Source organism: Rana temporaria, chromosome 7, assembly GCF_905171775.1.
Source record: "Rana temporaria chromosome 7, aRanTem1.1, whole genome shotgun sequence".
Taxonomy (NCBI): domain Eukaryota; kingdom Metazoa; phylum Chordata; class Amphibia; order Anura; family Ranidae; genus Rana; species Rana temporaria.
The window spans coordinates 207,189,225-207,215,147 of record NC_053495.1 but is presented as its reverse complement, the minus strand read 5'-3'; the positions used below and the strand labels follow the sequence as shown (position 1 = coordinate 207,215,147).

The 25,923-nt window shown below is 49.1% G+C and overlaps 2 protein-coding genes across 3 annotated transcripts in view; one reads left to right on the top strand and one right to left on the bottom strand.

The window, feature by feature from the left end:
- Positions 1–25,923, bottom strand: part of PTPRF (protein tyrosine phosphatase receptor type F) — a 1,292,748-nt gene that overhangs the window by 851,621 nt on the left and 415,204 nt on the right. The gene's annotated exons all lie outside the window — the stretch shown is intronic.
- On the top strand, positions 11,363–17,389 carry LOC120946123. Of its 2 annotated transcripts, XM_040360913.1 has the most exons (3): positions 11,363–12,010; positions 15,632–16,274; positions 17,034–17,389. In XM_040360913.1, the coding sequence occupies exons 1-2, from the start codon at positions 11,509–11,511 to the stop codon at positions 16,225–16,227; spliced, it is 1,098 nt and encodes a 365-aa protein (XP_040216847.1). In that variant the 5' UTR covers positions 11,363–11,508; the 3' UTR covers positions 16,228–16,274; positions 17,034–17,389. The 2 variants fall into 2 exon arrangements, with proteins under 2 accessions (XP_040216847.1, XP_040216845.1); XM_040360911.1 differs by lacking the exon at positions 17,034–17,389 and having other exon boundaries at positions 11,364–12,010; positions 15,632–16,630.

Here is a 25,923-nt window from a genome sequence, read left to right as displayed (position 1 = left end):
ACTGCAGCGCTGCTACAGTGATATTTTGGACTTTTTGGGTTATTCTTGAGTTTTCTAAGTGGCTTCAGTTTTGGGAGCATGTCATTAAGGGCCTATTTACAGTACATTATGTTGTGTGTTAATATGCATTGCATAATAAAATAAACGGGCTGCCAATGCACCCTGACTTGCCAAAAATCACACATGCACCATTTTCAACAACACGCCGAAACGCACAACAACATAGGTGCACTGCCTTGGTGTATTTCTGTGTGTAGTGCCTGTGTACTTTCAGTCCAGGTGCTATCTTAAATTTAGAGGGGGATGAGAGAGTTAGTTTACTCTCATCCAGCTAATTCATGTAAATTAGGCCTCTGCTCTAGCTGGGCTGTACTGCCAGTTCATTCTGTGTTCCAGAGATACCTTTCCATCTCTGGGCGACAGGTGGCAGCAGTGGAGTTCAGTCTGAGGCGCCTCTTGCCAGCAGCCAAATCGGGAGGGGTTTTCTTGAGCATGCTGGGGGAGGGTACTTCTTGAGCGGACGCCATTTTGTGTGGTTCGTTTTCTGGTGTTTGTTTCGGGTCCGGCACCCACCTTCAGGGTGTGCGCACATCACGGGCCCCGGCGATATGGCCTACCAGGCCGGGGCGCATGTGCTACAATGTATTCTCAGTTCTGGGTCATTTTGGCCCAGAGCAACTGAAGCTGTAAAGGGGCCCCAGTGATCGACTGGGTCCTCAAATTTCTGTGAGGAAGATCCCAAGCAAGTTGTGTGGAGAGTCAGTCTGAGGTGAGCGCGGAGGCAGGCGATCCAACAGGGCCTAGACAATCCATCGGGGATCGGGGTTGCCGGACACTGAGAAGTTGGATGTTGCAACTTGTCAATCGGTGACCCAAAAAGCAAGAAGACGACCTGAGGGAGATTCAGGCACTAAATTTACTGGAGAAGATTCACTTCATAATTCTACGTACGGGGAAGGGCCTGTGTCAGAGGTACTTTCCCGATATTCATTTACACCTGGTCTGTGGCAAAGACTTCTTCTTCTCAGTGCTTTGAGTGATACCCTGGCTGCCAGGTCGGTGTGAGAGGCCTGTCCAGGTACACTATACCCCCTCCGGCTGGAGGGGCGACGAAAATAAAGTGTCATTTTGAAGCAGGACTGCTTCTGTATTATCCAAGCCTGAGTCAGCAACTTTCTCCTTTTCACCAACCTTTATTCTATCTACCTCAAGTTCACTGTTTGCCGTGTTGGGCAAAAATAAAGCACAGAAAAAGACACCTTACTGTTTGGACATTCCGTCATTGCTCATCATCATCATCATACCCCTAGACCTAGACGCATCACAGAAGGTAACACGCCATCCCTGTTCTATCCAGCGGCTCCTGCGGGGGTAGCGCTACATGTGCCATTCAAAAACAAAACTTCAATGAATTAACACAATTTACTTAATCCACTTGTATCGGTAACGCACGTGTTAATGCAACGGTGTTCATGGGCTTTTCCGTATGATACACATAAGGCAGCCCATTGATTTCAATACACAAAAAAGAGGAGAATGGTGCAGGAAAATAACAGTTAATACTAGATGGCAAAAAATAAATAAAAAAAATAAAAGTCCTAAAAAGGAATCCATAGTCATTGAAATCCATTGAGTCCATATGTAGAAAAACACCATACTAGTGACAGTTCCCCATTGAGTGGTGCAAAACTGTAGAAACACAAAATGGAACAGTGGGGGGTGCCAGCCTAGGTGCAGCAGATTAAAACACAGATTTATTGATAAAAGTATCAACTTTTTTTCAGACCTGCACCTAGGCTGTTGCCCCATTGATTCCCCATTGATTTCAATTGCCCTACACATGACAAAAACGTAGAAAAGTCGTCCATAGAGAATTTTGCCACGTTCTGGTTTGCATGTTACTTATCATGAGTTAGTCGGGCAATGCTTCCACGCATGCGTCGAATCACTTCGACGCATGTGAGGGCTTTCGGCGGAGCGGACATGTCTGGTGAGTCTGTACAGACGACCAAACATGTCCGACGGACAGGTTTCCAGCGGACATGTTTCTTAGCATGCTAAGAAACATTTGTCCGCTGAAGACCTGTCCGATCCGCCGGACAATTGTCCGGTCGGCCGTACACACGACCGAACATGTCCGCTGAAACTGGTCAGCGGACCAGTTTCAGCGAACATGTTCGGTCGTGTGTACGGGGCCTTAAAATACATTTTTGCTTGCACATGATTGGATGGTGGAAGTCAGCAGAGCTTCTGCTCATTTACTAAGCTCTGGAGCAACTGCAAGTGCACATTCTACTTGCCTTTAGTAAATCAACCCCCTAGCGCTCCTGATTTAGACAAGTACACACTATAGATCAGGGGTCTCCAAACTTTCTAAGCAAAGGACCAATTTACTGTCCTTCAGGCTTTAGAGGGGACGGGTTGTGGCCAATGGAAGTAGAAAATGCCCCAGCATCAATGCCCCTTCATTGGTTTTAATGGGAGGAATAGCGCCCCATTGCGGATATCAATGAGAAGAATAGTGCTCCATCATTGGTGTCAATTGGTGGAATAGTGACCCCAAGGGCCAGATAAAGGCAAGTGAAGGGCCACATCTGGCCCTCGGAGACCACTGCTATAGAAGGATATGCTTTGCTTATAGTTTATGCCTGAGGTTTACAACCACTTTAGCTGAGCTTATAGGTTGTAGAGAGGACAGAGTTGGCATCACCAGTCTGAGATCCACAAGTAGTTGAGGTGGATGTGGTATGAAATCTGCAGATGTAAAGGTCCTGTAATGGTCTGGTTATGCTATACAGACAGTTCATCGGGTGTGATGGGTTACACGAGTATTTGCACAATTCTACCAAATTTTGGCAAATAAAACAAATGAATTGTTGTTCTTTAGCTGTGTATTTAGCCATATAGATGGTGCCACACTGTACTACCCATGAACCAAACCTATCACCTCATCGTAAATAAGTCACACCATTGAAGGGCAAGACCCTCTACGTCTGAATCATCATGAAGTCTAAAAAGCTGGACAACAACCGCCAATAATTCGCTTAGGTGCCTAATTCTCCTTTAACCACTTAACCCCCGGACCATATTGCTGGTCAAAGACCAGAGCACTTTTTTGCGATTCGGCACTGCATTGCTTTAACTGACAATTGCGCGGTGGTGCGACGTGGCTCCCAAACAAATTTGGCATCCTTTTTTTCCCACAAATAGAGCTTTCTTTTGGTGGTATTTGATCACCTCTGCGGTTTTTATTTTTTGCCCTATAAACAAAAAAAGAGCGACAATTTTGAAAAAAATTCAATATTTTTTTACTTTTTACTGAAATAAATATCCCCAAAAATATATAAAAAAACATTTTTTTCCCTCAGTTTAGGCCGATACGTATTTTTCTACATATTTTTCGTAAAAAAAAATCACAATAAGCATTTATTGATTGGTTTGCGCAAAAGTTATAGCGTTTACAAAATAGGGGGTAGTTTTATGGCATTTTTCTTAATATTTTTTTTTTTACTAGTAATGGCGGCGGACAGGGATTTTTTTTCGGTACTGCAACATTATGGTGGACAGTTCGGACACTTTTGACACATTTTTGGGACCATTGGCATTTTTATAGCGATCAGTGCTATAAAAATTCATTGATTACTATAAAAATGCCACTGGCAGGGAAGGGGTTAACACTAGGGGGCGGGGAAGGGGTTAAGTATGTTCCCTGGGTGTGTTCTAACTGTAGGGGGGTGGACTCACTAGGGGAAATGACTGATCGCTGTTCAGGCATTTCTCCCCTGACAGGACCGGGAGCTGTGTGTTTACACACACAGCTCCCATTCCCCGCTCTGTAACGAGGAATCGCGGGTGCCGAGCGCGGGAGTCAGGAGCGAGCGGGGCGCGCGCCTCCGGCGTCGCGCGCACTCCTAGTGGCCGCTTCGCCAGCCGACGTAGAGCTACGGGCTCTTGCGCAGGAGAGCAGACCTGCCGCCGTAGAACTGCGGCGGCTGGTCGGCAACCAGTTAATACCCCCCCCAAAAAAAAAAAAAAATGAGCCGCACTTTTTGTAAAGCCCATCTGCCAGCGATATTTGTCTATCTGGTTATCCTTTATTAAAGTCTGTCAGATGCTACAAGGAATTTGTGTATAAGAGGATTGCTCCTATCATAACTAAGAGGTTTACAACAAAATCCAAACAAGCTCAACTCCATAGTATATTGCGGCAAAAGGTTTAAAAAGGGGGGTTTTAAAAAAATAAATAAATAAAAAGGCTTTCAACGAGAGAGCCACCGGCACAAATAAGACATTAACCGCTTTGCAAGCCGGTTTGCCGAGCAATAAAGAGGCAAGCGGTGATGGTGGTTGGAAGAGATCCTGACGCGGCCTTGATTACCTTTTCCAAATGACAGATGGAGTTTCCACCAAACACCCAAAATAATTGCAGTTTAGACCTCGCAACTGTCACAGGTGAACTGAAAGAGCAACAGGTTCGTCTATCACACGCCGCTTGGCTAACGGGTAACTTTTAAACGACCATCCGAAAAAAAAAAAAAAAGGAAGCGGGTCTCTAAATCAGAAACGATAATATATTAAATAGATTTCAAGAGCTTAGCATTTTTAATGAGATTTTCTGCTAGAAAATAAATACTTTAATCTCGCTAGCTTCATCCTGATTACATGTTGATGACAATATCCTCTTCCAGTTGGTTGGTAGTTCTTAGTAAAAAGAAATTAATAAAATGTAAAATGATCTTTGAGACTTTACTAGTAAAAGCAGCGGAACTCGCGTTTTCTACCTTCAGATTAAACCTAAACTTTAGGCAAAACAGCAGTTGAAATATACGAGGTGTGTCTAAAAAGTTTGATGAATGGTCCGATATCTCAATGGCAACATGGTCCAGGTGCACGCGGATGTAAATCCAGACATGTTGAGAAGCGTCACCTAGCGTGGAGTACACGGGACTGTCAAGGTAAACCTGACGTTGAACGTAGTCAGTGTGAGAGGTCGGGTCACCGTGCAATGGAGCAACGAGTGAACATCAAGTTTCTGCTACAAATTGGGGAAAAACGGCGAAGGCGACGCATTAATCGGTGGTGCAAGTGTACGGGACGGAAGCCGTGAGCAGAAAATATGGTTGAGACACTTTCACGACTGGAAGGAAACGACTGAGGATGAGCCAAGTTTGGGAAGGCCATCGACAAGCAGAACCCCAGACACGATTAAGCGACTTTGACAAATACTGGCACGAGATAGGCGACTGGCTCTATGATTGATGGCGGAGAAATTGGGAATTAGCAAGGACAAGGTGCCATCTTCTGATAAGATTTGGGTAGAAGATCTGTCCTGTGATGGAAGTTACTAAAATTCCTATTTTGTGTTAAGCTAATTCTTTTATTAGAACCACTGAAATGTTTTCTCTTCTTATATTGTTTTTATTTGTTTATCTATATATGATATATACATATGCATGTGTGAAAAATATACATCACAATAGTGTTTATTCTCCTTAAAAGAGGTTATGACAGATATAATGTTTTAAAGTTACAACTTGAAATGGAAGACAAAAGACTAAATATCAAATCCAGCTGTCATCCCCCCTTGCTCCTCATTCCGAAGCCCTCCCCATCAAGTGAAGTCTCTTGAAGGTTGGGGATGGACCCCTATTCATGGACATTCCACAAGGAACTCTTATGCCTGTATGACACATGCACTGTTTGTGCTATCATGGCTCCATACCATATATGGACTTGCAAGAAGAACGTGTGCAGTACAGACGTCACAGGGGCGTGTAATAAGGGACTGAACTATATGAACTGACCAATCTGTATGCTTATGTTTGTGATGTCATGTTGTAAATAAAAGGAGCCGCACGGGCTCCACCCCTTTCTCTTTCGCACTGGGACACAAAGCAAGCAGACTGTGTCAATTCTTGCTCTCATAATTTGACCCAGTACGCAGAACAGTCTTCCCTGATTTGAGTCAGGGCCTCATCCTCATTAGTCCCCAGGTTGTTCCGCACAAGCTGACAGATGGACAAAAAGCAAAACGGATGGAAACCTCTGGAGATTTCATTACCATGTGTGACCAGGATCCATCCATTCTGCTACTGGTGCTACCAGTCGAAGCAGAAGTCAATGGAATGGCATTCACCATCTTCCTACTGAGCCAAAAAGAGTTGCCTGCAAAAGTCCAAGGTCAAGACAATGTTGATCGTCTTCTTCGACAACGATGGCATCATCCATAAGAAATTTGTTCCTGCAGATCAAACCGGGAACGCTGTATTCTACGAAGAAGTTTTGAAATAGTTACTACGACGTATCAGCCATGTTTGGCCGGAGTTGTGCAGGACTAGACAGTGGATGTTGCTGCACAATACCTGTTCGATCCGTGTGCCCCAAATCTCGTACCTGTTCTCGATCATTTACTCTACTCTCCTGATCTGGCGCCTGCGGTCTTCTGTTTGACCGTCTGAAAAGCGTCATGAAGGCGCACTATTTGTGGATGTAGCGGCAATCCAAGAATTTGTGACAGCGGTTCTGCAAACGATTCCTAAGGAGGCCTTTGCTGACAGTTTCCAGAAGCTTTATAATTGTTGCCAAATACAATATTTATTGGGGTATACCGCGCACTTTTTTCCCCTTAAAATTTAGGGGAAAATCGTGGGTGTGCCATATACGGCGATACTGCTGTTCCCGGGCGCCGCCGAAATAGACCAAGCCGAGCCGAGTGTACTCTGCTAGCGGCTAGGCTCGGCCACGCTCGACTCCGCCCGCAGCCACGCGAGAGGAGCCGAGCGCCGCATCGTAGAGCCGAGCCGAGTGTACTGCGCACTCGGCTAGGCTCGGCTCCGCCCGCAGCCACGCGAGAGGAGCCGAACACACAGGAAATCCGGCTCCTCTCTGCGCCAAATCCCCAAAAAAAACACCGCTGCAACCCCGGGCAAGGTGCGGATGGACTGGACCGACCCCGCGAGGAAACTGCAGACGGACACCTCCAAAGCCACAGACGGACACCCACAAGGCTGGACGGACCCCGCGCAAGGAAGCCGCAAACGGACACCCACTAGGCTGGACGGACCCCGTGCAAGGCCGCAGACGGACGCCGGGCAAAAATGTAAGGTTTTTTTCCCTAAAAATACCTTCCTAAGTTTGGGGTGCGCGTAATACGCCGGAGCGTGGTATACCCCAATAAATACGGTATGTGTTGTGAAGGATAGCACTTATTTTGAAGGTCAATAAAGGTAATTTTTTGTATCTTCTGTTTTGTTTGTTCTCCGATACCATTCACCCAAATTTGTAGACACACCTCATACTGTATACACCAACCAGAAGATCTGCAATTCTGTTCAGCTAGTCTTGAGATCCAGAACTGTAGTCATCCTCCTGACCTCAATTTAAAGTGGTGAACTCCCCCGCTCTTCTCTGTGCAACGCTTATGTGAAGGACCCGAGTGACATTTAACCACTTCGTTACTGAGCCTGTTTTTCAGATTCAGTGTTTACAAGACTAAAACAGTTTGTTTTTGCTAGAATATTACTTAAAACCCCCAAACATTATATATATATTTTTTTCTAACACCCTAGAGAATAAAATGGCAGTCATTGCAATACTTTTTGTCACACCGTATTTGCGCAGCGGTCTTACAAGCGCACTTTTTTTGGAAAAAATTCACTTTTTTAAATTAAAAAATAACACAACAATAAATTTGGCCCAATTTTTTTATATATTGTGAAAGATAATGTTACGCCGAGTAAAATGATACCCAACATGTCACGCTTAAAAATTGCGCCCGCTCGTGGCATGGCGTCAAACTTTTACCCTTAAAAATCTTGATAGGCGACGTTTAAAAAATTCTACAGGTTGCATTTTTTGAGTTACAGAGTAGGCCTAAGGCTAAAATTATTGCTCTCGCTCTAACGATCGCGGCAATACCTCACTTGTGTGGTTTGAATACCGTTTTCATATGTCGGCGCTACTCGCGTATACGTTCGCTTCTACGCGCGAGCTCGTCGGGACGGGGCGCTTTAAAAAAATTTTTTTTGCTTTTCGCATTTATTTTTAGTTATTTTACAATTTTTAACACTGAAATAAAAAATAAAATAAAAATTATCACTTTTATTCCTATTACAAGGAATGTAAACATCCCTTGTAATAGAAAAAAAGCATGACAGGTCCTCTTAAATATGAGATCTGGGGTCAAAAAGACCTCAGATCTCATATTTGGGCTTAAATGCAAAAAAAAAAAAAAAAATTGGAAATGTCATTTTTTCAAATGACAAAAAAAAAAAAATGTCTCTTTAAGAGGCTGGGCGGGACTGACGTTTTGACGTCACTTCCGCCCAGCAGAGCTATGGGGGACGGGCGAAGGAGATTTTTCCTTCAGTCTCGTCCCCGCTCAGCTGCCGGATGGTCGCGATCCCCTCCGCCACTACCGACGGCTCCGGTAAGCGGCGGAGGGCGCGGGACAGCGGCGGGAGGCCCCTCTCCCACCACCGATAACGGCGATCTCGCGGCGAATCCGCCGCGGAGACCGCCGTTATCGTGTACAGGACCGTCGGCACTAAAGATGGATACCTCAGTTGTGGCAGCAGCTGCTGCCGTTACTGAGATATCCATCTTTAAAAACAGGACGTATTTTGACAATAGGCTGGAAAGCAAGTGGTTAAAATAATAAAATGTGCTCTACTTACCTGCTCTGTGCAATGGTTTTGCACAGCACAGGCCCCCAAATGGCTCCCGTAGCTATCAATCTGCCCAATGAGGAGAGAGACAGCGGCCAGAGCAGCTGCTCTCGTGCACATTGCTGTATCGGGATCGGGCTAGGTAAGCATAAGGGGGGCTGGGGGATACTGCAGCATAGAAGTTTTTTTTTACCCTTAAGACAAGTTCGTAGCTGCAATGCAATGGAGGCGGAGGACAGCATGACAGGGTGTAGGGAACTTAGGTGTAGAAAGGGTTAAAGTTAGAGGGGGTGGTTAATAGGATCCTAGAAATTAACTATTGGAGGAGGTGAGGAGAGGGGGAGGAGAGTTCAGTGAGCTAGGTCAGTGTTTCTCAACCTTTTTCCAGTCGGGGCACCCTTAAAAAGTATTTTCAGTCTTGAGGCACCCCAGTCCAAGGCTTGGTTCACATTATGGTGTGTCGCAGAACACGTGCAAAATCGCGCTCATTCCTGACACACAGAATAATGCTCTGCTCGTTAGAGGTACCATTAATTCTTAATGGTACACCCACACATTGGAAAATGTGGGGTGCTTTAGCTGCAGTGCAATAAAAAAAAAAAGAAGAAGGTTGGGGACTTGTTTCCCTGCATTTTTGTGGGTACAGAAGCCCATTGAAATGAATGGTCTGCCCTACATGCAGCTGCACAGATGTGAACCAAGGGCTTGTTAACATGTCAAAGGGGCGGTAAAACCACATGGTTGAGACGTTTTTACCACCCCCAACTTCTCTACCTTTAGCTGCAGAGGCAGCAGCTGGGGTGTTCACATGCTGTGGCTGCAACTGGAGGTATACCGAGGGTGAATGGGGGTGCACTGCAACTACCCCGCAACTGTGTGCATTGCACGGTTGCGGTGTAGTGATGCTGCATTTACGGGCTTAAAACAGGTAGTAAAGAGGCAACATAATGCCTCTTTACGGCCTGTCAAATGCCTCTGAAAAGCGATCTGTGCATGGATTGCTTTTCAGAGAAGCAGCAGTCCTTGCTATCAAACAAGCCCTACAAAATCCATTGTCATGGTACAGGAATGGGGGGGGCAGGATTAAAAGTAACATACATACAGACTACAGACACAGGCTTACACATGCATACACATACATACCAGGGTTGCCAACTTTCAGTAAATTTACGAAGTTTGTAAAATCCGTACTTTTTTCATCTGTCCTTGAATGTCCATTGCGGACATGTAGGCTGCATGTCTGTAACCGACATTCATGGACAAATGCAAAAAGTATGGATTTTACAAACTCTTTGTAAATTTACTGAAAGTTGGCAAACCTGATACACACACGCACACAGACAGTCACATGTGCACACACACACACATACAGACAGACAGTCACATGTGCACACACACACACATACAGACAGACAGTCACATGTGCACACACACACATACACAGTCACATGTGCACACACACACATACAGACAGACAGTCACATGTGCACGCACACATACATACAGACAGTCACATGTGCACACACACACACATACAGACAGACAGTCACATGTGCACGCACACATACATACAGACAGTCACATGTGCACACACACACGCACATACAGACAGTCACATGTGCACACGCACACACACATACAGTCACATGTGCACACACACACGCACACACACATACAGACAGTCACATGTGCACACACACACGCACACACACATACAGACAGTCACATGTGCACACACACACATACAGACAGACAGTCACATGTGCACACACACATACATACAGACAGTCACATGTGCACACACACACGCACACACACATACAGACAGTCACATGTGCACACACACACGCACACACACATACAGACAGTCACATGTGCACACACACACGCACACACACATACAGACAGTCACATGTGCACACACACACGCACACACACATACAGACAGTCACATGTGCACACATACAGACAGTCACATGTGCACACACACACACACACACAGACAGTCACATGTGCACACACACAGACAGTCACATGTGCACACACAGAGACAGTCACATGTGCACACACACACAGACAAATGTATAAAGCCATTTTAAAAAAAAATAATGTAGCTTCTAGCTCAGTACCTTTTCAGATTTCTCTTTAGCCGGGTACTGCACTCTAGGGGGAAGCAGAGAGCACAGCAAACTCCTCTGCACTTCACTTTCATTTTTGAAGCCGACAGAGCTTCTCACAGTTCGGCAGGAGAGCTCATCTGACAGCCTTCTCTCCACTGACCCCCGCGGCACACCTGAAAACCTCTGACGGCACACCAGTGTGCCGCGGCACACTGGTTGAGAAAGGCTGAGCTAGGTGATGCTGGAGGAGGGGCAGCATCAGTCCGGGGGAAGAAGCAAGGAGAGAAGTCCTGCAGCCTGTCTGTGTATCGGGTCAGCGCTCTGGGTCATCTGTGGAAAAGGCAAGGAAGGGAAGAAAAATGTCAGAGGTAGCCGGGTTGTTAGCGCAGCTTCAAGCTGTTGCGGAGGTCCACGGCGCGGACTGGCTGCAAAGCCAGATCACCGCCACTCTGCGGGGGGTGAAGCAGGCCCCGGTCGGGTCTAGGCCTGCTTCAACGCGCGCGAGGCGGTCGATACCGCCGGAGCGCTTTAGCCCAGATAATACCCCCAGGTCGCAGCGTCGGGTGCGGAGTCCCAGTAGGCCCCCGTCGGGCCCCCCCGCCAAGCAATCTCAGTCTGCCACTGCACGGGCGGGGGGCGGGGGGACGGGAAGCGCGCAGCGCGGGGGAGCCTCTCGGGTGCCCAGGCCTACCTCCCCTGTGTTGGTGCAGGCCCAGATTCACATGGCTGTCCCCGGTGGCGATGTTCCGGTCGGGGGGGCGGCCCGGCGTGGGAAGGACCCTCAGACAGGCGCCGGCCTAGCTCGGTCCACAGGCGGCGGCCTCGCACGCGGTGGGGATGCGTTCAGGGATGCAGATGGAGCGACACCAGGCCAGTCACGTCAGTCGGGAGGTCCCGCCTCCAGGCACCGTTCGGAGTCTGGGAGGGTTGACCGGAGGGGCAGTGGTGCTCAGGCTGCAGCCGCAGTGCTGAGGGATGATCTGATTGAAGAGTTCAGCAGCGATGGAGACGAGAGCCCTCGGGGGGTGGTGGCTCCCATACCTGTCACAACGCCAGCTGTGTCCAGAGGTCGGGGAAGGAGTGAGGAGGTTCGTCAACGACCACACGGGCAGGCGGCGACCGGTTCCAGCAGCAGTGAAGAGGGGGAGCTGCCGGAGGACCCCGCGGAGGATGGACGTTATGGGAACCTGTCGGCTGGAGGACCTTCACGGCCGCGCCGAACCGGTAAGACTACATCTAATGTGGTTGCGGGGGGTAGGGGTGGGGTTAGTGCGCAGGACATTAGTGGGGGGGGTGGCGGTGCTTAGTCCCTCAGGGGAGGGGGGTGTGTGGGATGCCTTACGGGAATTGTTACGTAGGCTAGATGGGGGTGCTCCTCAGGTTGCGAGCCCGCTGGGTCCTTGGGTCCCCCCGGTGCCAGTACCCCCCCTCCCGGTTCCTGCCCCCGCCGTTCAGGCGCTGACAGCGGTAGTTGTCCCTCCCCCGGTGCCGGCGAATCCAGGGACAGGCGTGGCAGGGACACAGACGGACAAGGACGGCGTGGGAACGGCGGCGGAACACAAGGACAAAGACAAGGACAAGGACGGGGACAAGGTGCGGCTGGATGACGCGGCTAGGGGGGAAATTTACATTTGCTTTGAAGGGCCGTTGGGTGCCCATCTTAAGCCAGAGGTGAGGGAGAAAATTCAGAAGGACGAGTTTGTGGAAATATTTTCCCTGCTCCCGTTGGAAAAATTTCACCTCGACCGGGTGAAGCCGGACGAGAGCAAAAAGGATGAGGAAGAAAAACGTCGGTATAGGCTCATTCCGCGGACGTTTACGAATTGGCTACAGGCGTTTGCGATTATGGCTAGCGTGATCGGGGAAAAGGCCCCCGAGAAATGCACGGCCCTATTCTGTTACCTTGATGCCATTCACGAAGCGCATAGGGTGTACGGGGGTCTGGCGTGGTTGAGGTATGACGAACAGTTTCGTCAGCGCAGGGCGGTGCGTCCCTCCATCCGCTGGGACCATAAGGACATTAGCCTGTGGATGAGGTTGATGACCTCGACCAGGGCGGCGGGCCAGTCCTTTCCTGGGGGGGCCGGCGGCGCTTCCTCCGCGGGATCGCCGGCCCTCAAAAAGAAAGGGGTGTGCTGGCAGTTCAACGACGGAACCTGTCGTTTTGGAGGATCATGCCGCTTCAAGCACGAGTGCTCAGGGTGTGGTGGGTCGCACGCGTTCAATAGGTGTTTCAAACAGGGGAAGCGGGCCGGAGATGGCGCTGGAAAAGGGAATGACGCCGGTGAGACTGGAAAGGATGCTGCCTTTTCTAAGTAAGTATCCGGACAGGGCGGCGGCGCGTTTGCTAGAGCAGGGGTTCGGGGAGGGTTTCGTGATTCCGAGTTCGTTGGCGGAGGTCCCTCCGGTGGCGGACAATTTGCGGTCAGCTCTGCGACATCCGGGGGTGGTGTCGGCTAAGCTGGCCAAGGAGGTGGCGCTCGGCCGGATGGCCGGCCCGTTTCGGGAACCACCTGTGGGGGGTTTGGTGGTGTCCCCGTTGGGCGTAGTTCCGAAGAAGGAAGTGGGTCAATTTCGGATGATACATCATCTGTCGCACCCAAAAGGGGGGTCGGTCAACGATGGTATTGATCCGCAGAGTTGTGCGGTTACCTATACATCATTTGATGCGGCGGTGTCTTGGGTTAGAAAGTACGGGAAAGGGGCTTTGATGGCAAAGACGGATGTGGAATCCGCCTTCAGGCTGTTACCGGTGCACCCCACTAGTTTGCGTTTGCTGGGGTGCCACTGGCAGGGGGAGTATTTTGTTGATCGTTGCCTGCCGATGGGTTGTTCCATATCGTGCGCTTTGTTTGAGACGTTTAGCTCGTTCTTTGAATGGGCGGTCAGGGAAGTGGCGGGGGTGAATTCCGTCATCCACTATTTGGATGACTTCCTGTGCATAGGACCCCCGGACTCCCGCTGTTGCGGGGTTCTGTTGGGTACGGTACAGTATTTGGCGGAACGTTTTGGGATCCCCTTGGCCCCCGACAAAACGGAGGGCCCTGCGTCTGAGCTGGTGTTCTTGGGGATCACCATTGACTCGGTGGCGATGGAATGTAGGCTACCAGAGGATAAGGTGTTGGCTTTGAGGAGGGAGGTCAGTGAGGCCCGGGTGAAGCGGAAGATTCGATTGAAGGAGCTCCAATCCTTGTTGGGGAAGTTAAATTTCGCGTGTCGGATTATTCCCATGGGACGCATTTTCAGCCGAAGGCTTTCAGGGGCCACGGCAGGGGTCCGGGTGCCAAACCATTTTGTGCGCCTGACCAATGAACTGAGAGACGATCTGAGGGTTTGGGGAACGTTCCTGGACTCTTTCAATGGTCGTTCGATGTGGCAGACGGGGCCGGTCAGCAACGCCGACCTGGCTCTATTTACCGATGCGGCGGGGTCAGTGGGCTATGGGGCCTATTTCAACGGACGGTGGAGCGCGGAGCCCTGGCCGGAGTCTTGGAGGGCAGCAGGGTTCCTCCGGAACCTGGTGCTGCTGGAGTTGTTCCCCATCGTGGTGGCGATGGAATTGTGGGGGGAGTTCTTCAGGAATAAAAAGGTGCGCTTCAATTGCGACAACATGGGGGTGGTGTGGGCGATCAACAGCATATCGGCATCCTCGCCCCCGGTGATTAGGTTACTGCGGTACTTGGTACTTAAGTGTCTCAAAGTGAATGCCTTGATATATGCGGTGCACATTCCTGGGGTGGATAACAGATTGGCGGATGCTTTATCTCGTTTCCAGTGGGCGGAATTCCGGATCCTGGCGCCAGGGGCAGAGGGGCAGGGGGAACCCTGTCCTCAGAAGTTGTGGGACATTGCACTGGAGTCGCCGCAGGATTGATTCGGCAGTCGATCAGCGAGGGAACGTGGCGAGCTTACTCTAAGGTGTGGCAGGAATGGTCCGCACTGAGGGAGGAGGTAGGAGGGTCGGAAGATCCAGAAGACCTGCAGTCGTTGGTCTTATACTTTGTGTGCTGCAATTACGAGAGGGGAACCTCGGGTGGCGCCATTAGCAAAAAGATGGCGGCATTGGCTTTTTTATTTCAGATGGCGGGCCTCAGGGATTTTACAAAATCCTTTGTGGTGCGCAGGGTGTTAAAGGGATACAGGAAGGGCAGTACTACACGGGATTCCAGGCGTCCGGTGTCGTTCGCGGTCCTGGGTACGGTATTGGGGAATTTGGAAAAGGTTTGCGCATCGCTTTATGAGCAGATACTTTTTCGGGCTGTTTTCGTTCTGGCCTTTTCTGGGGCGTTCAGGGTGGGGGAATTAGTTTCCCCCTCCAAGGTGGTGGGGGGAGGACTACGAATGCAGGACGTTAGGTGCCTGGAGGAATCGGTGGTGATTTGGCTTAGCCGTTCGAAGACGGATCAACTAGGTAGGGGCGTAAAAATAGAGTTGTTCCGGGGGAATTGTCCACTAACATGCCCGGTTGAGGTGGTAAGGCGGTTTTTGGGCGTTCGCCCAAAAGGGGGGGAGGCTCTGTTCATCCATCAAAAAGGGGAATGTTTGTCTCGGTTCCAGTTTACGGCGGTGTTCCGGAAATGTCTGAAGGAGGGGGGTCTAGTCCCGGGAGAATATTCGGCGCATTCGTTTCGAATAGGGGCAGCAACGGAAGCGGCAAGGGGAGGCCTGCCTGCAGATTCTGTAAAGCGGATTGGCAGATGGGAGTCTAATAGATATAAACTGTATGTACGGCCTCATTTGTTGTAAACAATGAGGTATCGGTGGTTGACAATGCTGATGTTAATGTTTTCGGGGGGTTGTTTTTGGTCCTGCTGGGTATTGTTTTTCTCTTTTTTGTCTTTACAGATCCCCAAGGTTGTCTGATTTGGATCCTAGGACATTCATTTGTGTTTTGGGGGGCAAGAAGGGCGGATGTCAAGCCTGGGGGGAGACAGCTGGGGGTGCCCAGGGAGGAAGGAAGGGTACGATGGATAGGGATTAGGGGTCTCATGTGGCAGAAGGTGTTACCCGAAGTTCACAGGGGGGCTAGCTTAGACAGGGCCCCGGACATTTTGGTGTTACATGCGGGGGGGAATGATTTGAGCGTCCGGCCGATGCGCCAGGTGATCAAAGACATACAATGGGATATACGCCGACTGCGGGCCTCTTTCCCTGACCTGATCATTGTTTGGTCAGATATTGTGGCTCGCATGGCCTGGAGGGAGGCCAGGTCATTGGAGCGTTTGGATAAGGCCCGGATAAAGGTGAACAGAGAAGTGGGCAGGTTTGTGGTGCAGCAAGGTGGGATAGCGGTTCGCCATTCAGATTTAGAAGTTGAGACTTGGAGGTACCTGAGGGGGGACGGGGTTCATCTCAACCCGATCGGGATCGATCTTTGGGCTCTGGGATTGGAGGAGGGCGTTAGGAGGGCTTTCCTGGTGTGGCGGCGGGCCCAAGTGTGAGGTGGTCCCACTTGTGCCGCGGTGGCGGTGGGTTCCCCTGCCGTTTGGTAGAAATAGACGGTGGTTAGGTAAAAACGGTGGGGGGGCATAGTTACAGGGATGGTGTCTGCCTTGGTGGTCTGGTGTCAGTCTGGACCACCAGGGGAGAAGTGGGTGGGTCTGTGGTCAGCTAGGTCTTCGAGTCGGTAGTCGCGACTGGGGACATGTCGTTAGCTAAGAGGGTACCACAGGCCCAAAAGAGTGATCAGGGGTTGTCAGGGGGACTGACAACCAAGGTATGGTTAAAAGGTTTAACAATTGAGGAATAGGTTAAATATTTAAAGTTGGGTGATATATATATGTATATGATGGTGTATATATATATATATATACAGTTTTTGTATTTGTTAATAAAGGCCTACCAGGCCATTTTAAATCCAGCAGGTGTCAGTGTGGTTATTGGGAAAGGTTTAATGTTAAGGGGTATATGCTTGTATTGGTTGGTGCGGTAAGTTATCCGGCTGCCCTAGTCAAGACAAGTTCGTAGCTGCAATGCAATGGAGGCGGAGGACAGCATGACAGGGTGTAGGGAACTTAGGTGTAGAAAGGGTTAAAGTTAGAGGGGGTGGTTAATAGGATCCTAGAAATTAACTATTGGAGGAGGTGAGGAGAGGGGGAGGAGAGTTCAGTGAGCTAGGTGATGCTGGAGGAGGGGCAGCATCAGTCCGGGGGAAGAAGCAAGGAGAGAAGTCCCACCCTCCCGCCCTAATTATAGGAGTTAGGTGGTTTTGACAGTACAGGATGGCGGTGGGTTCCCCTGCCGTTTGGTAGAAATAGACGGTGGTTAGGTAAAAACGGTGGGGGGGCATAGTTACAGGGATGGTGTCTGCCTTGGTGGTCTGGTGTCAGTCTGGACCACCAGGGGAGAAGTGGGTGGGTCTGTGGTCAGCTAGGTCTTCGAGTCGGTAGTCGCGACTGGGGACATGTCGTTAGCTAAGAGGGTACCACAGGCCCAAAAGAGTGATCAGGGGTTGTCAGGGGGACTGACAACCAAGGTATGGTTAAAAGGTTTAACAATTGAGGAATAGGTTAAATATTTAAAGTTGGGTGATATATATATGTATATGATGGTGTATATATATATATATATACAGTTTTTGTATTTGTTAATAAAGGCCTACCAGGCCATTTTAAATCCAGCAGGTGTCAGTGTGGTTATTGGGAAAGGTTTAATGTTAAGGGGTATATGCTTGTATTGGTTGGTGCGGTAAGTTATCCGGCTGCCCTAGTCATGCATATGTAGCACCCTCTAGTGCTAGAAGTGTAAATTGTTCTTTTTTTTTTTTTACACAGGTATATTTATGCAGGCTTGGCTGGCAGTCTCACAGACTCACAGCAGCATCACTGAGACCTCCTCCATATTTCTAGAATGTACTGGAACTTCTAGAAAGATGTGAAGGGAATTAAGGTGAAGCTGCCTGCCCCAACTTGAATTAGCAGGGGGCAGACCTCCTCAAATTCTCAGGGTCAGCCCAGCTGGTGAGGAGAGTTCAGGTGCAAGCTGGAGATTGAGTGTTAAGTGTAGAGCTGTTGTGGCATTTGAAGTAGCTCCCCAGTCTGGGGGGGGGGTGTAACATTGGGCCTGGGCTTGTGTGGCCAAAGCCTTCCTAACACCACAGTAGTGTCCTGGCCAGGAAGCACTGGGAGAGAAGAGGACAGCAGGAGAACACTGCTAGGCAGGTCTCCAGGAGGAACAACAGGAACAGCCAGGAGGGTTATGACATACAGTCAGGAGGACTAGGAGGCACGCCAGAGAGGACTGGGTGCAAGCAGTCTGGGATTGGTGCAGAGCCAGAAGGGAGGACTGTGGCGGCACAGGCAGTGGAAAGAGGCAGCTGCAGCCAGGGGGGCTGGCAGGGCCTGAAGGGGTGGTACTGGGATCAGTAGCCATGTGGGACACCTAGCACTAGGACTACCATATTTTTCTACACCATAGAGGCCCATGGTCCCTGCCTGCATTTGCTTTGGGCCAGTGTCAGGTCCTAAATGTATTGCTAGCTGGTCCCAGGAGTTGTAGTTCTACAAGAAAGTCTGTGCTGGAGGTAGAAGAGGAGAAGTGTATATACTGGATGTATATAGTTGTGTCCCTGAAGAATTCCTATTGATCAAGTGGGCATCCAATATGTATATATATATATATATATATATATATATATATATATATAAAAACAACAAAAAACAAGTACAAGGACTATTTATTGACAGCTGTATGTCTGGAAATGTGTGTTCCTGGCTGTGCAGGGTGAGAGACAGGCCACAATCACCAGCAGCCCCTATGGGGGTACCGCAACAATAGAATGCATTAAGGCAGGGGTGTCCAAACTTTTTTCAAAGAGGGCCAGATTTGATAAAGTGAATATGCGTGAGGGCCAACCATTTTGCCTGACATTCTTTGAACCAATAAAATTTGGTCTAAGTGTGTTCGTTCGAGCAACTAATACACTATCCAACACAAATTCTCTTGTCTTTGTGGCTATGTGTGGTGAAGAGATGAGCGTGGGCATGTTATTTGGATATACCGTATTTATCGGCGTATAACACGCACCTTCACTTTAGGAGGGAAGTTTCAGGGGAAAAAAATGTAAATAAAAAACTGTGAAGCAAAATAAGGGTCATTGCCCATCAATGCAGCCTAATCAGTGCCCATGTGCAGCCTCGCCATTGACATGAATGCAGCCTCTCCATTGCCATGAATGCAGCCTGATCGATGTCCATCTGCAGCCTTGGAGGGAAGGGGAGGCGGGATGAGCACCAACAGATTACATACAGGAGAATCTCTTGTTTACACAGCAGCCTTTTTAATACAATTTCTCCCGCCTCCTAGGATAGACAGAGGAGTCGTCCAATGGCAGCTCAGGAGACGGGACTTCCTATTACAGATGTCACAGAGTAAACAGGAGATTCTCCTGTATGTAATTTGACAGCACTCGTTCCCCCTCTCCCTGTCCCCTCCGAGGCAGCGCTAAGAAATATAGTATGTATCCAAATTACCAGGGGGGGGCCACATTAAACTGGAACGGGGGGCCGCAATTGGCCCCCGGGCCGGACTTTGGACATGCCTGCATTAAGGTAAACAACCTTAAAGCTTTAGAACCAGTTTAATTTCATTACTATTGCAAAGGGCTTGACAAACCGTCTATGTGATAATACAGAGAAAGTGGCAGGTGCTCTTTACGCTGCCATCAGAGGTCTATTAGACCTTGGGTGCCTCCTCTGCCTTCAACCAATGCAGATTAGGGATACAGAATCCCTGATTGGCAGTTCACTTGGTACTGCTGCCAGGAAGATATGCCTATAGAGAACCCTGACAGACAGACAATTAACATCTTCAGAAGGGAAGGCCGACAACGGCAGCCACCATATTGTCAGCACAGGTTTCCTTTAAGGCCAAATATCTTCCTCCTGACAGAAGAAAGCAGTGGCAGTTATCAGCACCAAACCGTCTCTTCCCAACTCCACACTGCAGAATCAAAGGGCCGGGGGTACGGCTCATACACACATCATGCAGATACACTTCTGAAGTTTTGGTATTCTTTTAAATAACCTCCGACCTTCACAGTTCAACATCAGCAGATGAAACTAAAGCGGATGAAACCGTATGCAGAGAAAAACACCCAATTATTCTGCTGCACCTCACATTTCTGGGCCCGGGCCTTTGTGCAGTAATTGGAAAGTCATGGTACATTTTACACAGACAATGAAACCCCCCCTTCCCTCCAAAAAACTAAAATAAAAAAAAACACGCTCTGATTGACTGGAAAATGGACACAGGACTCAGACAGTTGTTGTTTTAATGCACAATAGAAACTGTAACCGCAAGGCCAATTTAATTTAATTCATCGAAGGTCACACAATACGAACGCGCAGGCCCGTAGAAGAGATAATCAATGCATTTGTGTCTGGCTGCTGACTGTTGCCAAAAAAAAAAAAGTGTCGGTTAAAATTGCAGACACAAACGGCAAGAGCGTTGAGTGTTAAATCAATAGATGTTTTAAGAACAAACAGCTAAATCTCCCTTCTGGCAGTTAAAGAAGGTATGGTGTATGATTGTAATGGAATATTCTTTTACTCATTTAAGTAGGCCTGACAACCCCCATAACAATCTAATGCTTATTTATGATCCCAGAATTGGGATCTGTTTTTAGCATATGTCTTAATATTTTTTTATTTTCTTTGTTTATTATTTTTGTAGTAGTTCTAATGCTCCTGAAGAAGATCCGCGAAACACGTCGAGCATCTTTTGAGCAACTTCTATACATGTCAAGACTTTGACGGCGTCGACCCAGGCAATATCCGCGTACACACGATTGAATACTGCGCCGACATATACAGAGCGCAGTACACTCGTGTATTGTCGGGCAGGCTCGGCAACTTTCGCGCTGACGTCCTGTACGTCCAGGACGTGAGCGCGGAAGGAGCCGAGACTGCCCGACTATACCTGAGTGTACTGCGCTCGGTATATGTCGGTGCAGTATTGAAACTCGGCGCAGGAAAGCGGGTATCGGCGTATACCGCGCACCCACGATTTTGCCCTGATTTTCAGGGCAAAAAAGTGTGCGGTATACGCAGATAAATACGGTAATTTCTCTCCTTAAACTCAGCGAATGTGACCCCAGTGCTGATGGAGAGGGGAAGGGGTGGAGCAAACAAGGATACTACACCCAACATCCTCCCTATTAACCAATGATGTTATTGATTGTTAGGGCTGGCGCCTAGAAGGTTGTAATGGTGTACAATAAAAACCTGTGGCTTTGCGTAACTAAAAGCAGGCTTGATCCAGCCACTGGCTTGTACACAATTGTTGAGCAATTTTAGGCATTTTACCCAAGGCACCCCTGAAGTAGGGTGCCCACGTGTCCCGGATTGCCCGGGTCTGTCCCACAATTGACATGTCTGTCCTGGGTCCCGGGCACCTTCATTCCGGGACAATACAATGTCCCGGAATGAAATAGAAGACACAGCCACCCCCTACTAACTAATAACTACATTTTCGGAACTGGTTGCTAGGGCCAGTGCTGCCTGGCATCTTGCAACCAGTGACAATTTACTCTCAGACAGTGAGACCGGGAGCGAGGCCTACGCCTAGTGCAGCACTGCTGTCCCCACCCACCCCGGCACCTCCTCCTTCTCTGGCACCCAGCGGCAAGCAGCAGGAACTGGTGTGATCTTCACTCTCCAGATAGTGACGCCACTCCTTTCCTTCTACGCACGCGGGTCATGCAGTGGGAGTGACAGCAGCACTGCGTCTGGTGGCAGGCTATGGGTGGCAAGCGGCACCTCATCTGGTGGCAAGTGGCCCATTCACCTGACAAATAACCCGTCGCCAAATTCCCGATCAACCCCGAGACTACATTTCCCCCTGCCCCCCCTTTTTTGGTGGAAGGTGAGAGAGGGGTGTGTCCCTGAATGGCAGTTTGGAAATGTGGTCACCCTACCCTGAAGAAACTTGAAGGCACCCCAGGCTGCCTGGGCAACCTGGTTGAAAAAGGCTGATCTAAGGCACTGTTGCCCCAACTTCTAGTCTCACCAGGTTTGGAGTGAGATTTAGTAATCGTGACTATGCTGTGTTCACTGTTTTCCTTTCTGGAGAGAAACCTGTTCCTGAGAAACTGCAGTGCAAGAATATCCCTGCTTCTTCATTCATTCTGTAGGTCCATGCTTCCTCCACCTGCTTCCTAATCATTATGTCAGGTCACCTGTGGCCAGGTGACAAGTGCACCCCGTAGGTCAGGGATGCACCACAGGGTAGTGAACCCTATAGCCGACTGCTGCTATAAGAGAGGAAGCGTGAACCCAAGATCGCCCAGGGCGCGGAGTCAAAAAACAAGTTTTGTGTTCACCAGAGCCTCTAGTGGTGAGGATGGCCTTCGCCGCAGCTGGATCCAGGTCGCGACCCCTGGGATCCCCTAGGTCACGCTCCGCAGAGAGAGAGAGGGGAAGCAGCAAGCAGGACAACGGTAGTGATGGGTTAGCCGAGGTCAGGGCAACAGGCAGACTAGGGTAACCGAGGGACAGGCAAAAGGTCAAGGGCACAGGCAAACAGGAGAATTCAGGGACAAGCCAAAAACGGTACACAGGAAGATAATCGTAGCACACTGCAGACAGGAACTAAGCAAACAACACTTGAACAGCAGTGCAGGCCTGTAGTGCAACAGTTAATATAGACTTCCTGGGATGGCCTGGGTGGGGCCATACAGGAAGTAGAGGAGATAAGAAGGGAACCAGAACAGAGTCAGGCCTCTTAATGGACAGATGGAAACAGGTAAGCTGCCAGACTATTGCATATCCATGACACATTACTCATCTAGTCATCGGATTACCAGTCATCCTAGGGGCACCTCAGACATGAGAAAGTTCTACTCCTCTACCAAGATGACCTCCTTCCCATGTTGAGGGTGTGGTCTGAAAGGAGTCTAGGCTGAGGCTGGGACTTCTTTTCCTTTCTCATTGACTCCTCCACACAGAGACACAGAACAGAACCATGTCAGTAATGGCCGCAAGGAGATCACACACACAATAATGTTGACTAGCCCTTTGCCCACCGCTTGTCTTTTTTTGGGCACAGCATCAAGAGTTCACGTCCTCTCTAAGCCCTCTTTTGCATGAATATCTAACAAAACATGAAGCAGATAACAGTTCCGCTTTAACTCAAGGCAGCGCAGTCGAGTCTCAGTAAATCGCAAATCTGAATAATCTGCGTCTGTTCAGATGAGAGGGACTCGAGCATTCATTGTGCTATCTCCGCCACTCTGACATTTCCTGAGGGTTGTAATATCAGCATTCTGATTGTTCCTGCTTATTACCGTGAAAAAAAAAAAAAAAAACACTCACACACAAGACTTGTAGATGAGAACATCTGTCTGACTCTTCACAAACAGTTTTGCTTGATAGATAATGGGCTTGTGCTGGATTGTTAATAAACTCTCGTTCCTTATGGGTGCCGTACTCCGCTGGAAGGAAAGCACGCTGTCTAATGTGATATATTAAGTAACCCGTGCGGAATACAGACGTGCGCCACGCTGTTTATATGCAGATAATGGACTTCGCTGGCAGGTCTGTTAAAAAAAAAAATCATCGAAAACACCGCTGTAAAAAAAAAGTACTCCCAGCTTTTTGAGGCCTTGTGATTGGTGGATGTTTAAAGCGAAACCAAAACCTTCCTATGCTTTTCAGCCATGGAAGCTGCCATCTTTGTCTCTCTTTAGGCTCCATTCACATCTATGCGGACGAAATCGCGGCGTTTTGTCGCCGCAAATCACGGTACAAATATCAGCGTTTTGTACCGCGATTTGCGGCGACAAAACGCCGGTATTGTCCGCCTAGATGTGCCCCAGATTGACCCCCTCTATGGAGATGCTTCCCATCTCCTAGCCGAACGCCGAAAGACGCCTGAAAAAAAGGTCCGGGACCTTTTTTCAGGCGGCAGGCGTCAGGCGTGGAGATGTGAACCATCTCCATAGAGGCACATGTGTTTCCAGCCCTCTGGCGGCAGCGGCGTAGCGCTACATGCGTAAAAACTCCTAGATGTGAATGGTAACTGCAACTGTTTAATCTGTAACTCCCATGGTGCTCCACATGTGATCAGTAATGACACCGGTCATTTGATGGTTTGACTATAGAGGACTCATTTTAATAGTAAGAAAAAGGTTGGGCTTTGGAAAAACTTTAATGAAAGTGATTGTAAAGGCACGTGCATGGGCGTACGCTCCATAGGGCAAAGGGGGGGGGGGCAATTGACCCCCCCTGGAAAATCGAGAAGGTGTTGAAGAGTCTCGAGGCTGTGGGCTGTCTGAGCAGTCCCGGGCCGGATGTCACACAGACACAGCGAGCAGAGTGAAGCCGCCTCCCCCTCCAGTGTTTATGTGTACAAAGGGGGAGGGAACCTGCTGTGCCCATGCCGTGTTGATGGCTGATCTGAGGTACTGAATAGGATGGGGGAGGGGGGGTCCGTCTGTGCTGAAGGGGGGGTGTGTGTGCTGAATGGGGGGCTGTGCTGAAGGGGGGTCCATCTGTGCTCAATAGAGGGGTTTGTGCAGAATGGGGGGTCTGTGCTGAAGGGGGGTCCATCTGTGCTGAAGTGGGGTATGTACATTCTCTAGGCTATATTTACATGGGCATGGAGTGAAGCTGAATTATCTCAAGAGCAATTTCACACTGCCAGCTGGCCGCCTTATCGGTAAAGCGCAGCTTTACCATTGTTTTAGCTGCGCTACTTGGCCGCTAGCAGGGTGTTTTTAACCCCTGCTAGCGTTTGAAGAAAGGGTTAAATGCGACTGTGTATCGCCACTGCGGAAGCGCCCCCCCCCCCCTGGAAAAATTTCAGCGGACGCCCATGGGCACGTGTTCTCTTTTGTAACCACTTAGCGCCTGCCCGCCTGCGATGTACTGCGGATGAGCTGTAGGCAAAGCGACGTACCTGTACATTGCTGCCTACTTCCCTGAGCGCCCCCAGCAAGCACCCGCCAGGGCTGTCTTCAAGGCAGGGCAAAAGTGGCAGCTGCCCTGGGCCGTGTCATTGTTGTGGGGCCCAAATCAGCTGCCTCATACTTCTCAACTATCCCAGTTTAAATTCCCTCATCCCTTGAGGTTTTAGTCCCATGCTGTGTCCTGATATCTCAGTGTGAAGTTACAGGTATGTTACTAATTCTGCCCAGCTCTGCCCTATTATTGTGTACAGATGACTCACCTGCAGACGCTGTGTTTACGGCATTGATGTGCAAATAGCGGTGGCATTAATATGTAAATAGAGGCGGGGTAAGCAACAGTCATATGTAAATAGGGGCAGCATGCATATGTATATCATACCCTCGGAGGTCATTTTCACCATCACCTGAATGCTACCCACTGGGGAGATAAAGGGGCATGTTTGAAAGTTCTGTCTGCAACCGTGGTCATTAAAGTGTTACTAAACCCAGTAATATGAAAATAGTTCTTCTGCCTGCCCACAGCTTATAAATCTTCTTTTTACATTAAAATTATGCTACTTTATACCTTTTTGGCTGATCTGTATACAACAGTCAATGACAAACTGCACAGTTTTTTCAGTGCTGAGAGTTCAGTTAGGAGGAGATTTCCACTGCAGTCTGTATACACGCCCACATGTGTGATGTCAGTATCATGTGACCTGGTTAGTTCAGCTCAGGAAGAAAAATTTTGCCCAGGGTCCAATAAATATTAAAGACGGCCCTGGCACCTGCTGTGATAGTACACAAGCCAGAGCATGTCAGCAAGTCCCGGCCAAAGATCAGGACCTGCTGATCGGCTGTGTTCAATCACAGCCCAGTGATCTGTGCTGGAATTTAACACAGAGCTCTGTACAGAGGGAGGGATCTAGTTCCTCATTCCTGAGAAACCATTAGTAAAACACTTTACATACAATACACGTAGTAAGGCACATATTTACCCCTCGATTGCCCCAGATGTTAACCCCTTCCCAGCCAGTGTTATGACTAGGGTAGCCATCCTAATACATACATATAGGTAGATTCACAAAGAGTTAGGCTGGCATATCAGTAGATACGCCGACCTAACTCGGAATCTGCACCATCCTAAGTTTAAGTGTATTCTCAAACTGAGATGCACTTAAACCTAGCTAAGATACGACAGCCTGCGCCGTCGTATCTTAGGGTGCAATATTTAGGCTGGCCGCTAGGTGGC

Excerpts from the sequence above, each read along its gene's own strand:
- LOC120946123 (XM_040360913.1), top strand. The coding sequence starts at position 11,509 with ATGGCTGTCCCCGGTGGCGATGTTCCGGTCGGGGGGGCGGCCCGGCGT. Across the intron at positions 12,011-15,631 it reads TTCACGGCCGCGCCGAACCG|ATCCCCAAGGTTGTCTGATT; the intron begins GTAAGACTACAT and ends TTGTCTTTACAG.